Source organism: Chelonoidis abingdonii, chromosome 20 (assembly GCF_003597395.2).
Source record: "Chelonoidis abingdonii isolate Lonesome George chromosome 20, CheloAbing_2.0, whole genome shotgun sequence".
NCBI classification, from domain to species: Eukaryota; Metazoa; Chordata; order Testudines; family Testudinidae; genus Chelonoidis; species Chelonoidis abingdonii.
In genome coordinates this window covers 16,872,353-16,886,670 of record NC_133788.1, presented here as the reverse complement: position 1 = coordinate 16,886,670, position 14,318 = coordinate 16,872,353, and the positions used below count along the sequence as shown (strand labels likewise).

At 44.8% G+C, this 14,318-nt stretch overlaps 1 protein-coding gene across 6 annotated transcripts in view; it reads right to left on the bottom strand.

The window, feature by feature from the left end:
* ACACA (acetyl-CoA carboxylase alpha) overlaps window positions 1–14,318 on the bottom strand; it is a 190,277-nt gene that overhangs the window by 155,889 nt on the left and 20,070 nt on the right. For all 6 annotated transcript variants that reach the window (XM_032779354.2, XM_032779350.2, XM_032779348.2 and 3 more), the window contains exons 4-7: window positions 2,560–2,692; window positions 1,713–1,851; window positions 660–769; window positions 155–236 (exon numbers count right to left, since the gene is read on the bottom strand). In XM_032779354.2, coding sequence (XP_032635245.1) covers window positions 155–236; window positions 660–769; window positions 1,713–1,851; window positions 2,560–2,692 — 464 coding nt within the window. The remainder of the gene's footprint in view (window positions 1–154; window positions 237–659; window positions 770–1,712; window positions 1,852–2,559; window positions 2,693–14,318) is intronic.

The window sequence follows — 14,318 nt, the reverse complement described above, 5'->3', positions numbered from 1 at the left end:
CCAAGATGCACTCTGTCAGTCTTGCATGGGTAAGCTTTAGATTGTTGCTCTTGATTTTAGGTCCTGGATTTTCCCTCTCTCCAAGACCACGTTTATAACTGACTAGACAGCACTGAGCTGTGAGAAACTGCATGTCAAAAAGAAATGTCCTTACCCATGAAGGCAATTCCATTTTTGTGAAGGAGTTCTGGTAGTTTGGGGTTCTCGGAGGCATGCCCCCAGCCAGCCCACACTGCCTGGAGAGGAATACAAGGCAATTCATTCCTTACAGCTGCAAAAGCAGTCAGCAAACCATCATTCAATCAAGTGGGTGCTCCGAGCCTTTCCTTTCCTCACTGAACAAGTTTCAATCCCACATCATTCACAAACCAGACAGGTGCACTGCATCTCAAAGACAAGTCCCCAGAAAATGACATGAGAAGGAACTTTGGAAGAGGATTCAAGGGCAGAGTTGTGCTAAATACCTGCTCAAGTATTTACATCGGGAAAATCTGCCCCATTTCACTGCTCAGCACCTTCATTGCTCCAAAAAATCTGCTCATTTTCCCCAGACCATTTCTCTGACCTTACTTTCCTCAGATGTGGCTCATTATTCATGGACAGAAAAAACTGCTTGATTTTGCCTTTTAATTCCAAATGTGAGCTTTGCCCCTTCTCACCTGCACTGGAATTCGTTTAGCAATATCAAGAATGAGTTCCACATTTGCATAGTTATTGTTGTTTGTTCCTCCTGGCACTGGGACATAGTGATCTGCCATTTTAATGTACTCTGCAGACACAAAGGGAGTCACATTTAGGACACATCCAGCTGGCACCGTTCAGCCTTAAACCCTAAACACTTTGCAGGTTTTACTTCCATCGACTCAAGCAGCACTCTGGATTTGTCGTAAAAATAATAAGCACAAATACACAAACACATTTTACCAAGCGATTTTATCTTCCAAGCATTTCACAGATGATGATAATCAATTTATCAATCATTTAAGCCTCCAAGCATCCCTGTGAAATAGTTCCATATTACCCCCCTCTCACCCTCCCAATTTAAAGGGGAGAGTCGAGGCTAGAGTCTTCTGGCTGAGGTCACACAGCAAGTCATTGGCAGAGCCAGGGATTGCATCCAGGAACCCTAGCTCCCAGCTTCCTGCTTTGATTACTAGATCACACTGCCCTAATCCCCTGTTCCAACAGCCAGATCGTTCTGCCTCCAAAAGGAGGCCCTCAAAGACACTCCTTATTCACAGCTTGCTGCATTTTTAAGGCAGTGAGAAAATTAACACTTCAGGTGTAACTTTTGTGAGTCTACAATGCACTCAGCTTAACTCTTTGTACTGAAGGAAAATACAAGTGATCTCAAAAGGCCTCCTGGTTTAAGATAGAAACCAAACACTTGTTTAAGTGTTTATATACTTTTGTCAAATCTAGGAGTGAAAAAGCAAACAGAAACCACGGTATGAGAGGGGAAATATTCCCATCAAATCTGAAATGGCCTTAAATCCATGACTCGAGAGGTAACTCCAAAGATCACCTGACTGGGACTTTGCATTCTTTACAGTTTCAGATAAAAGCATTTAATCTCCTCCCAAAGTTAACTTGTCCCTTGAAGGGTGAGCAAAAATATGCGCTCTGTGCTCACGTGGCAACATCCATATTGCCCATGATAAAGTTTAGAATGGAGGAGGGGCAATTTCCCCTAACAGGTCATTACAGCTCACCTGCATTCGCTTTCAGATCTTCAGGAGTCACCATGACGACAAACCTGATCGCACGCTCATTTCGAAACATCTCATAGGACCAGCGTCGGATGGATCTCATACATTTCACTGCCGCAATCCCATTATTGGCAATAAGGACCTAGGTAGATTAGAAACAGGGTGGAGAAATAACCAGAGGGCAATAAGAACTAGGCAGCAAGGGAGAGAGGCCATTCAAATATTTGTTTTTCCTGAGTGCATTTCATCTGACCTGTTGGTTAAGCCCTTTCCTCAACACAGTTCAACAAGAGCATTCCCTTCCACAGCAATCAACTCAGAAACCAGCTCTTGGCTTGACCATTAAGATTTGAATGTAATACGATTCACTTTGCTTGAAGAACAGGATGGGACACTGGAGTAGGACCAATAAGCAGCCTGCAGCACTAGCTGCTAGTACATCTGAAATGAGTTCTTGTCAACCCCAGGGAATAGGATGGGGAAGGAGCCCCTCTCACTAGACCATTAAAACTAGAGTGGAGAAAGCACTATAAAAATATAATCCCACTCCAACAGCAGAAAGACCCTGGATCAATCAATAGCCATCTCTAACATCCGAGAGCCATATTCTACATCAACTTCATCAAGCCTCGTGCTTATTGTCACACGAGGCTGAAGTGACAGGATATTTACCTTACACGGCAATAAAAGCAAAAGAATCATTGTTACAGGCAGAAATGAAGCTTTCAGTTCCTGAACTCTCAATATTTGGCATTTACTAGCCTGCAAGTCCTATGGTACACGGATAAAATAGCTTGACTGAGGTGGGCATGGAAACAAAAAGCACAATTCAACAAAACTAGTCACTTACCTTCTCGATAACTTTATTCCCCCCAAAACGAGTAACGAATTCTGCAGGGGAGGCCACAGTGAAATCCCGCTGTAGATCAACTTTCTTCCTGTCCCGGCCTTGCTTTACAAGGTGCAAGCCAGACATACTGGGCCTAAGGGAAAGAAAAAAGGTGATTCAGCTGACTTGTGGGTATAAGTAGGTAAATTTCACAGATGCCCCAGTGGGCAATTTTAAAGTTTCCTCTGTGCAAAATTTTTTATGGTGATTGGCAGAACTGTTCAGTCTCCAAGCCTGAGCACTCACAATGAACTTTACGAGAACTGCTTAGGAGACGCATGCAATGGTCAGATTGTTAAGTGTTGGTCACAGGGGCCAGTGGAGGTGAGAGGGGAAGAACTAACTAACCAGTACATATATAAACTGCTAGTTATGTCCCCACATGGAAAGACAAGAGTTAACGTTATCCCAACATGACGTTTATAATACATCTAGGGAACCAGAGTAGTGATAAGAAGAGACAGGTTCCATCTTCCAAATGTAATCTACAAAACAAAACAAACCCCCACATCTCTAAAGGAGAACTTTCTATAAGTCACTGCAAAAAGTCTCTAATTGTAACTCTTAGCTGATCAGTTCATCAATACTTCCCAAATCAACCAGTTCAGTTCTACAGCAACACATAGCTCTTCACTATTATCCCTCCTTGCTACAACCACCATTATTCCAAAAGACAACAGTGGCTCATAATACTTTGAGTCAAAGTCTGAATTCTATTCCTTAGTTGGCATAATTAGTGCAAATGGTGAAGGACAATCTTGTGGTTAAATGAAGCCTATCCCCACCTCTGCCATAGACCCACTGCATGACTATGGCCTGGGCTACACTAGCGGGGAGGTTCAAACTAAGATACACAACTTCAGCTACGCGAATAGCATAGCTGAAGTTGCATATCTTAGTTCGACTTACCTGGCCCTCCGCACGGCGGCGAGTCGACTGGTGCGGCTCCCCCGTCAACGCTGCTTACTCCTCCTGCCAAGGTGGAGTTCGGGCATCCATTAGCGGATCGATTTATCGCATCCAGACGAGACTCAATAAATCGATCCCCAATACACTGAACACTACCCGCCAATCTGGTGGGTAGTATAGACGTGCTCTATGAGAAAATAGGGCCTTTCTCTGCCTCAGTTTCCCCAGAGAAACTGCGGATAAAATCTGTCAACGCTTCCCAAGGGTGATGCAAGGCTTAATTCACTAATATTTATAAAGCACTCAGATTCTCAGGCTGAAGATCTAAAACAATAGCAAAGGATTATTCTTGCATGTGTCTGTATCATTGCAGCTTTAGTGGGGCAGTAAGGACATTTACGTCTGATTTTAAAAATAGCAGTGTAGAGCCTCAGGCTACAGCACAGGCTCCAAGACCCTCCTGCCCTGCAGGGTTTCAGAGCCAGGCTCCAGCCCAACTGCCCACACTGCTATTTTTAGCCCATAGAGCAAGCCCAAGTCAGTCAACCTGGACTTTGAGATTCACTGCCACGTGTCTTTCTTGTGGTGTAAACTTACCCTCAGTTTCTTTCTTCAGATGTTCCCTTTCTACAAATGAACCCCAAAATCTCTGTACTCAGAGTGATGAACTGGTGATGACTCATGTAAATCCCAGCACACCATTAATAGTTGAATAGCCTCAGTAATTACAGGTTCCATTTCTGTTTCTGCCCTAAAGCCCCATTTACACTCACGTTAAACCTGTTACCTGAAGCTGTTTTAAACCAGGTGTAAAACTGAGCAAGACCAAAGTTTACAGTGACACCAATAAAATGGCCCATCATCTGTAAAATGATCTTTCTATGTTATCTAGTTGTTTTGCCACTTTCTAAGGCTATGGCTACACTACAGCTTAAGTCGACATAAGTTATATTGCTCAAGGGTGTGAATTAGCCATGCACCCCAGAGCGACATAAGTTAGGGCACGTCTTCAATAGCAACGTTAAAGCGCTGGCGATGGCAGCGCTTTAACGTGGCCGTGTGGTCACGGCATAGCGCTGGGAGAGCTCTCTCCCAGCACTATAAAAAAAAAACCACCTCCACAAGGGGCATAGCTTGCAGCGCTGGGAGCCGTGCACCGTCTACGCTGGCACTTTACAGCGCTGAAAGTTGCAGTATTCAGGGGCGTGTTTTTTCACACCCCTGAGCGTGAAAGTTGCAGCACTGTAAAGTGCCAGCGTAGACAAGCCCTTACACCAACCTAAGCACCAGCATGGACAGCACTAGGTCAGCAAGAGAACTTCTCCCGCTGACAGAGCTGACACTGGGGATGGAGAAATTAAGTAATTAAGTCAACAGGGGAGCTCTCTCCCATTGGCTTAGAGCAACTCCACTAGAGAGCTTACAGTAGCACAGCTTCATCCGTGCAGCTGCGCCGCTGCGCGCTCTTTAGTGGAGACACAGACCTGCTGCATCTGCAGGTTCAGCTGATCGCGGCTCCCCCGTCCATGGTTTGCTGCTCCAGGCCAGTGGGAGCTGCGGGAAGCGGTACGGGCTGAGGGATGTGCTGGCTGCGACTTCCCACTGCCCCCATTGGCCTGGAGCGGAGAACCGTGGCCAGTGGGAGCAACGATCGGCAGAACCCTCCAGACACGGCAGATAAACAAACTGGCCTGGCGCACCAGCGTGCTTACCCTGGCGAGCTGCGTGCCAGAGGTTGCCGAACCCTGCTCTAGACTGTATGCACATAACCCTGGCCCATTTCTATATGAGAATAGCCTGTGCCTAATTGAAATGATCTAGCTAACCTCTTTCTTAAATTCAGCATCGCTTGGCACTTACTGGGGAAGCTGGATGCCAGACTCCAATCTCCAAAATCAAATGTATTTGCACATTACTAAGAATGCAAATTGTTCAAAATCATCTTACGTGAGCTGAAAGCCAGAAAAGGCCAGCCTTAAGCACAACCAAACCAAATGGCTGTGCAGATGTGCCAACTCCCATTCTGAGTTAACCTCTCCTCTAGCAGGACTATATGTGGTGGCAACTTGCGCCCAGCATCAATCCTTACCCCGGCCGGTTACATAGGAGCCTACCATCACAAGCCGGTTTACTCGGCCATGCATACTCCATACATAGTGCAGTTCTTTACAAGGAAGGTGTATGTTATTAGGCTTTTAATTAGATTTTAGAGATAGCTAAAGTTTTTTTCACAATATCACCCACATTGCCTGACGGACACCTCCCCTCTCGTTCACTATTGTGCAATCCTTTCCATCTCCTCATGTATTTTTGGCCTTTTACCCGCTGGAAACCAAGAGGACAGCCAGCCAGCCAGCTGCACACACACACCACCAGCACATGCTCTGCAGCCTTCTCGTCAGCCATGGCACACAACTTGGGAACCCCTGACCAAGTCTGGTTACTGAAGAGTTGGTGCATTGAGCAATTCCACTGGGGAGGCAGGAGGGAAGGGAGCAGACAAGATGACCCTTTAATAATGGAACTTGTCAGAAAAAACAAGGTCAGTAAGGAAAGAAAAAATTATAAACACAGCTAGCAAGTTTGGGGTGCCTAAGCAGTATAGAGGACCAATCAAGCCTATGACAGCCAATCTAGCGTGAACCCTACGTTACAAGCCATAAATTATAACCACAAATCCTAATTTCAAAACAAACAAAGATTTAAAGTGTCTCAGCTAAATGGTTTAAGGATGAAATGTTAATAAAGTCCTGCATGAACAGTAGCTAGAGCTAGTTTGTAGTAACCTGTGGGGCCAGGTAGATATCATAAAACAGGGGCATTTCCCAAAGAAGCCTTTTCTATTATTATTACTGTGTATTATTTACATAAAGTACACTATCCTTTATAGACAAGGTAAGGAGACACGGTCTCAATGTATGTAGCTCAAACATGCCACACATTCAGGGAATAGGAACTAGAACTCAGATAAATACAATCATGAGCTGTATTCAGGAGGAAGAATGGTCTCTTGGTTGTAACACTAGACTGGGACTCTCAAAATCTGCCCTCAGCTCCTAGTTGTCACGCAGATATTCTGTGTGACCTTATACAAGTCAGAATCCCTCTGCACTTCAATACGTTGTACATAAAATGAGCTGGGGGGCTTTATTTTTGTTCTTTGTTTGTACAGCACCTAACACAATGGGGTTCTGGTCCATGACTGCAGCTCATAGGCACTACAATAATACAAGTAAGTAATTTCCCTTTCTCCTCCCCCTTTTGAGCACGTTCTCCATTTGGGCTAAAGGGTCTTTGAAGCAGGGACTGTCTCTCATTAGGTGTATGCACAGCTTCTAGCACAACAGTGTTGGTGTCACTAAGCATAAACCTAAGTAACTTAGAAAAGCGAAAGGCAATAAGAATATAAGGTCTCCCTGTTTCAGGCCTCTAGTGAACAAGAGTCCTTCCATGTTTAAACTCTAATTGACCTAACAGGCCAATAAACAGAAAAGGCCAGGTGCAATGTCCCTTATCAGTTGCCACACAGCTCAAACTGGTCTAAAGCAGAAATAATGAGGCCTGTGCACCTTTAGCAGAAGGACAAGATAACTTGCAGAAGGAAAACTTACTAATGAGCTGCTGCGGCCAAGATTACTTAATGCACCTGCGCTTACGTAACTGCTACAGGGGGAGGAAGGAGAAGAGGGAGGGGGAAGACAGAAAAAGAAGTGTGTGAGAAAAGAATGCTGCAGCCAGACAGAAGAGGGAGGGGAAAAGGAGGCTTGCTAGTCAGAGAGAAAAGTTCTCATGGATATAAAGGAACAGACTGCTTGTTTTAGGGGTGCTGGATTTGAGGCATACTAGTCTCCCAGCATCACTTTGAGATCTCAAATAAACTCTGCTTGCTTCTCCCCCTGGTGTGTTCATTGGCACTGAAGCACTCCGGGCACGAATCACTGTTTGCCTTGGGCACCCCTGGTGTCAGCAACAACAGGGCCCTGACTTCCGTCAAGACTGCTCTTACTACCATAACACAAACAACAAAAGCATTGATCGTGTTTGAAATTCAGATCCAAATTTGCAGCTTGAGCCATTTTCTGACACATGGGGGAAAATTTCCATTGTCAGGAGACACAGAGGCCTTGCTGGTGAACAGATCCACAACAGAAGGTTTCACAAGCCAAGTAGATTTTTATACTAATTCTGAGAAGTGGGAAGTTGTTCCAAGCAATGGGAGGGAGACATGAAAGGAGGCATGAAGCCAAGAATGGGAAGAGGCAAAGGAGGCAGATAGGAGACAAACCCCTCTGAAAATCCCAGTCCTAAACCTAAGAGAATTAGGCACCAAAAACTGTAGTAAATCCACCTCTCCATGAGGTGGCAATTAGGTAAATGGAATAATCTTTCCATCGACCAAGCTGTGCTTACAATGAGAGTAAGGTTGACTGAACTACATCACACAGGGCAAGACAGCTTTCACAACCCTGAGTGATGTTGCTAGGTCAACCTACGTTTCAGGAGCAGACTAGGCCTAAGAACAACCAGGGCAAGAAGCATAGAAGGGGGGAAAAAGATGTAGGTGGGACCAGAGCTTTATTAAGCCATATAGATCTCAAAAACTGTTAATAAATTAGAGCACAGCAGTGGAGAAACGGGGCTTGCACTATATCCTAGTATATACATTGCACAGCAACCTGGGACTGAAGAGGTCACTCTTGATTACATGGTTATTGTAAACAGGAGAACTAAGGGACAAAGTACAAATTGTGTGTCCAATCCTGCTTATGCATGTGAGTGGTAGTCCCACTAGCTTCAAATGACTATTTACAAGCCCCCATTCTCCCCCACACAAATGTTTGCAAGCCCAAGGCTTAAATATTCAGAATAAAACATACCGCTTGCAGGTATAGCTCAGAGTTTATTTAGTGACAGGCAGCATACCGAAACACTGAATCTAAGTACTAATAACCGAGACTATGTATCAGCTCAGGGCAGAAGAAAGAAGCTTTTACTTTTTTGAGAGGGTGGTTGGTGTAGTGGGAGTATTCTCTCATGTGAAAGAGCACCAAAACAGAGCAGAAATTATCCTGTGCAAAAACAGCAGCCAGCACAGCTGCATGCAGTTACAGTCTAAGTTACCTGGCAAGGAAGGCCAGCAAGTCACTTTGAACACAGCTGCAGCACGTGGTGGTGCCTTGAGAGCCCCTATCTAGAAAATCTGCTGTTGCAGTTTTGGAAGCCGAACTGAAAGTTGTTCAGCAATTCAAAGATCTGTCCCTTTCACTCTTTGACCATATTTACTTTCTAGCTATGACACAATAAAGCCTCTTTTGCAAAAATTACATCCCCAAATGCCTTCTACTAATTAAGAATTCCAAGGATGATCAAATCACCACTGAAAAATATTCAGGATCCAGCACTGATTTTCCAGAGCAAAGACTCTAACCCTCTCAATCCTGTGAAGATGTCATTTGTAAGGTCCGACCACATCAGTAAAGCTGGAGCAGTTCTTACCTTTGGAGCATGTAGTACCTGACCTCTTGAGTTTCCTTTGCAGAATCCTCCATGATGGTCTGGTAGAGGGATTTCCAGATTTTGATTTTGTTTATGACTCGCTTACAGTAGTTGCTGGTGCAGCTCTAACTCCAGAAGGAGAAAGCCACAAAGTGCTTCCTTTGAATTTGTTATGGTCTCTCTTGAAACTAGATTTGAACAACAAGCATTTCCCTGATTGCCTCAGATTTTTAACCTTTGTCTCTCACTTCCCCACCCTCTTCAGTCTCAGTCACTCTCTCTGTCTCTGCCCCTGTGACACATGGTGTATATACTCAGCTGGGGTAGCAGCTTTCACTGATCTGCATTTGAGAAAAAAGAGTTGATCAGGGAGGAGAAAGAAAAGATCTCCAGGTTATGTAATTGGGTTTAAGAAACAGCATTGCTGCTGCAGTTTTCAAGCTACAAAATGGCTTTTCATTGCAATGATCATTCTCTGCTCACACTCACTAGAGTGAGGTCACTTTAGAAGACACTTTAGATTCCACAGTTTCCCCTTTGTCAGGAATACATGTCAAAACACACCCAGAGGTAGTGCCTTGCTGGATACATGGATACTGGCCAGTGGATCAGCAGGCACTTGCTCAGAAGCTGCATGGGTGCATCAGGGAAAGGGAGTGCACTGAGGTGTTCCTTTTTGAGCCAATAATCCCAGAGAATTCCATCAAGCTGAACAGATTGCTATCTAGATCAGGTTGAAAATAAAAAAAAGTCAGCACGCTGAGCAGATGACACAGAACATGTTTCCACAGTTAAAAAAAGGAGAATCAGAAGGGAAGCTTCTCCAGTCATATAGGGAATGATGGCATGGATTAGACAGGATGAGGGATGGTCCAGTGCACTAGCCTGGAACTCAGCAGACTTCATTTCCCTGCCGTGCCACAGGCTGCCCGTGACACCTTCAGCAAGTCCCTAAGTCTTTCTGTGCCTCAGCTCCCCATCTGTAAGATGTGGATAATGATACTTACCTAGCTTCCAAGGGTACTGTGAGGATAAATACATGAAAGATTGTGAAGCTCTCAGATACTATGGGGATGCAAGCCCTGTAAGCACCTAAGATCGACAAACATGAGCATCAAGCACACCCAAAAAAGGTACACTGGGGACCTCCGAGCCAAAAACCGTGAGAAATGTATGTGTATATAGCAAAAGGTGCAACAACATCCTGCTCACTGTGAAATCAGAATTAGATGCAGAAATTGGATTCTGTTTTCAAATCCTAAAAAGTACAGAGACCCATCTCCAGTCATCACATTTTAAACTAGAACAGCCCTGATCCCAGTCTGCAGAGGGTGTGACAGCACGAGTGACAGGAGGGAAACTACAGAATCATCCAAAGATCATTTCAATAAGGATGCATCCACAGCAATCAGTAGAGTTACTTGGCCTTTAGAGCTCTTAACATGGTGCCCTCAGAAGCTTGAAGCAGGACAACAGGGTGTTAAAGCAGTGAAGAGCTAGGCCAGTGCACTGAGTCAAAGAGAGGAGCTAGGAATAGGGGTACATGATGAGGGAGGTATGTTCAGGCAGAAAGTCCTGTGTGGATAGGGTGACCAGAGGTCCCAATTTTATAGGGACAGTCCCGATATTTGGGGCTTTTTCTTATATAGGTACCTATTACTCCCCACCCCGGTCCCGATTTTTCACACTTTCTATCTGGTCACTCTGTGTGTGGATCCAATTTCCCTGAGCTTTATCAGTAAAAAGGTGGAAGAGCACAATGACACCTTGTGGCTGCAGAGAAGGAAGCAGATAGAGCAGCTGGAGTGCAAGGGAATCTCTTCTGACTAGAGAACGACGGGGGCAAAAGACTTAGTGGAATGCTCTCAGCTGCAAAAATTTGGATCTGGATGTCAGCCCCCCACACAAACAGAATTTGGGGAGTTCAGCTCTGGAGATTTGGTTTGGTCCTTTGTATAAAAGCCATGGAATTTGGCTGTGTTCTGGATTCTGACATCCAAAGTTTGGGGTGAGTGCTCAGACGCTGGTTGTGTGGGAACATGGCTGCTTCTGTCCCTTCCTGACATAACAGAGAAGGAAGGGAAGAAGCAAGCGCTGAAGGGCTGCTGCTGTCAGTTCCTTCATCAGTAGCAAGATTCCTTCAGGCTACAGGCAACGCTCATGGAATTGCTCCACGCTGCTCTAAACCAAACCACACGCCGTTGAGATGGGGAACCTGGGAATGCCAGGGACCCTAGCTGCTTCGCCTACCCTGCTCAAGATTAATGCCCACCCTTTCATCCCAGCATTAACAAGCATGGGCACAGCAGATGCAATACTTCTTCTAGGGCGCAGGCCTGTTTAATCACTTTGTGACTAATGAAGCAACTGGCATGTTCACTCAACAAGTATCACTTTCACTGATGGCCTTTGCTTGCATTCACTGAGTGCTAGTGAGCTTTGGAGGAACAGCCACACTACAAAATGTATCAGAACTATAGAGCTAGTCAGAAAAATTGCCACAAAACATTTTTCCCACAGGAATTTGCCAATATTGAAACATTACATAGAAACAGTCTAATTTCAATTAAATTCCAGGGGAACCCAGGCAAGATTCTATTGGAAACCTGCTTGGTTCCCTGGCAGCTCCTTCACCCAGCTCCTCCATAGCCCGCCTGGTGGGCTGTTGGCGAAAAGGGGTCCAAGACTCCAGGGCAGCCCATCACATGGACTGCCCAAGCTCCCAGGTCCTTGACAGCCTGCTAGGTGGGCTACAGCAGAGCTGGCGCTCCCACCCCCCTTCCACCTATCAGGCATACTACAATGTCTGCCAAATGTTCGAGCCCTCCACATCCCAAACCCATTCAGTCTCTGAACTTCGGAGACATGGGAGAATAAATCTACCACCTCTGCTATAATTATAACAAGCCTGGAGCAGCCACAACATTGGCTAAAAACATGAATCATGTCTGCAAGCAGCTGAATTCACTGTGAGGTATGCTAACAAATCAGTGCACATGACTTTGGTGCAACACATCCTCAAGAGACATTCTGCACAAGAATAGCACCATTCTGATAGGATACTCCCCCCCTCACACAACACACACACTGCAAAGGTTCTTTCCTGAGCATCTAACTACACAGACACTATCCATGTTACTCTAATTACGGTAAACAAGGAATTCATCCTCTCTTTGGCACCAGGCCCATCATTAGACAAAAAGACAAACCTATGCTGTTGTCTCCCATTCAGATCTGTAACAAATGGGGAGCATCCATTTTAGACACATACCTGACGCACATTCCAGCTAGGAGCCTGCATTGATCCCAGCACTGTAACATGCCTATCAGTGATATAGCAGTTTATTCCAGAGACAGTGATGCATTAGCTGGCTTGTTTGCAATGCAGTCTTAAGCAGACTGCAGCCCACGCACGCACACACACACACACACCCCCGAAGGGATTATTTTGCACATTAGGCCTGCAAAGGGTGTGGAGAAGCAGCTTTGATCACGAATGCAGTGTTTTTCACTCATGTTGATTTAGAGATGCATCAGATCTGAGTGGGAAGCTTTAAGCACAGCTAAAGCAACCAGCTCCAGTTTCAGAGCTGCTCTTGTAAGCTATTTTACTGAGACACACACATAAAGCAACCGTGCACCCATGCAGTCTAGAAAACGAAGCAGCTTTTGGGGGCTATTTCAGACAGAGGAAATGGCTGAACATGCTTTGGGTAAGAAGTAGGAAGGCTATCTGGGGAAGACGACTGACTGGACTTAACCAAATGCAGTTCTATTTCGTAACCCTTCAAGGGTTCAATGTCAGACTTCATCCTATAGGTGTCAACAAAATGACATCAGTGGTCTCAGATCTGTTTGCTTGAAAGGCCAACGCTTATGGACCTTAAGTCATTAAAGACTGGGCATGATAGAGCAGTAGTTCTCACCCAGAGGAACACATATCACTGGGATATGCAGAGGATTTCCAGGGGGTGCCCCAACTCATCTAGATATTTGCCTCGTTTTACAACAGGCTACATAAAAAGCACTAACGAAGTCAGCACAAACTAAAATTTCAGACAAACAAAATGGGGAAGCAACTTCAGTAAGAATGTGCTGTGACACTTGTATATTTTTATGCCTGATTTTGTAAGCAACACGTTTTCATGTGAAGTGAAACTTGGGGTATGCAAGATAGACTCCTGCAAGGGGTGCAGTAGTCTGGAAAGGTTGAGAAACACTGCGATAAAGCATAGATCATCCCCTTTATTGTTCAGCATGTTCCCCACACCTATATCCATGTAAATTCTGAGCAATGATCGAGGGGAGACTGCAGCCCATAATAATTATTCTGGAACTAAAAACCACAGGACTCAGCCTAGCCCAAGGACTGAGTGATTTCATACCTCCAAAACAAAATTCCTTTTTCCTGCGTTGGGTACTTTGGTTGCAACAGCTGCAAAGTCGTTGGCATTGTGACATTTCTCATTTGGAAGAAACACATTTTCTTTTTGTAAATCACAAATCCAGTCTCTCAATTATTATTCTGCAACGTGTATTTCACAGTTGGCCATCACCAGAATATGTGATCACCAAAATTACTACCGTGCTTTGAAATTTTCAAGTCTGCATCTCTGCTGTAATTATGGGGGCAACAGATTTGCTTTCTTAGTGCATGACAGGCTCATTGAACACAATGAGACTGTTTTCATGGATTCCAAAGGGCAGTTCCTATGCACTGCTGATCCAGAACCTCTCTCCACATGTCCCTCCATATTTTCTTTCAACCATTCTTTTTGTCTTTCTTTTTCCCTCCCCAAGGTGCTTTGCATGTTCTTCTACACTTCCTTTTCACTTGGAGCAGCCTCCATTGCCAAATGCCTTCCCTCTTCTTCTCCAAATCTCCCCTCAAAATCCATTTCATCTTGCAATCCTTCTTGCTTCTCTCTCCACAGGGATCTGCCATCCTGCATTTGTACAGCTGTCCTGTATATTATATTTGTCCAAGTTAGATTGTAAACTCTTCAGCACAAGAATCTTGTCTTATGCGTTCTTGTCTTACTACCTGTCCTTCCAGCAGGCCTAGTGTGCAAAGGAATTGCATTGCAATTACACTGCATAAAGAACAAACCAGATTAATTCCTACTATGATTCCAGTTATGCCAGTAGAGTTACATTCTGTATGAAGTTGGCACAGTAGCGTCAATTGAGGATGATAAAGTCAGATTCCAAGTACAGAGAGAGAGCTGGGAGTCACTAAGAATTTGCATTGCAAACAAAAACCACGTTTCTGACACCTCCTCTCACTACTAGTACCTTACTCCTAGAGTAGTTCC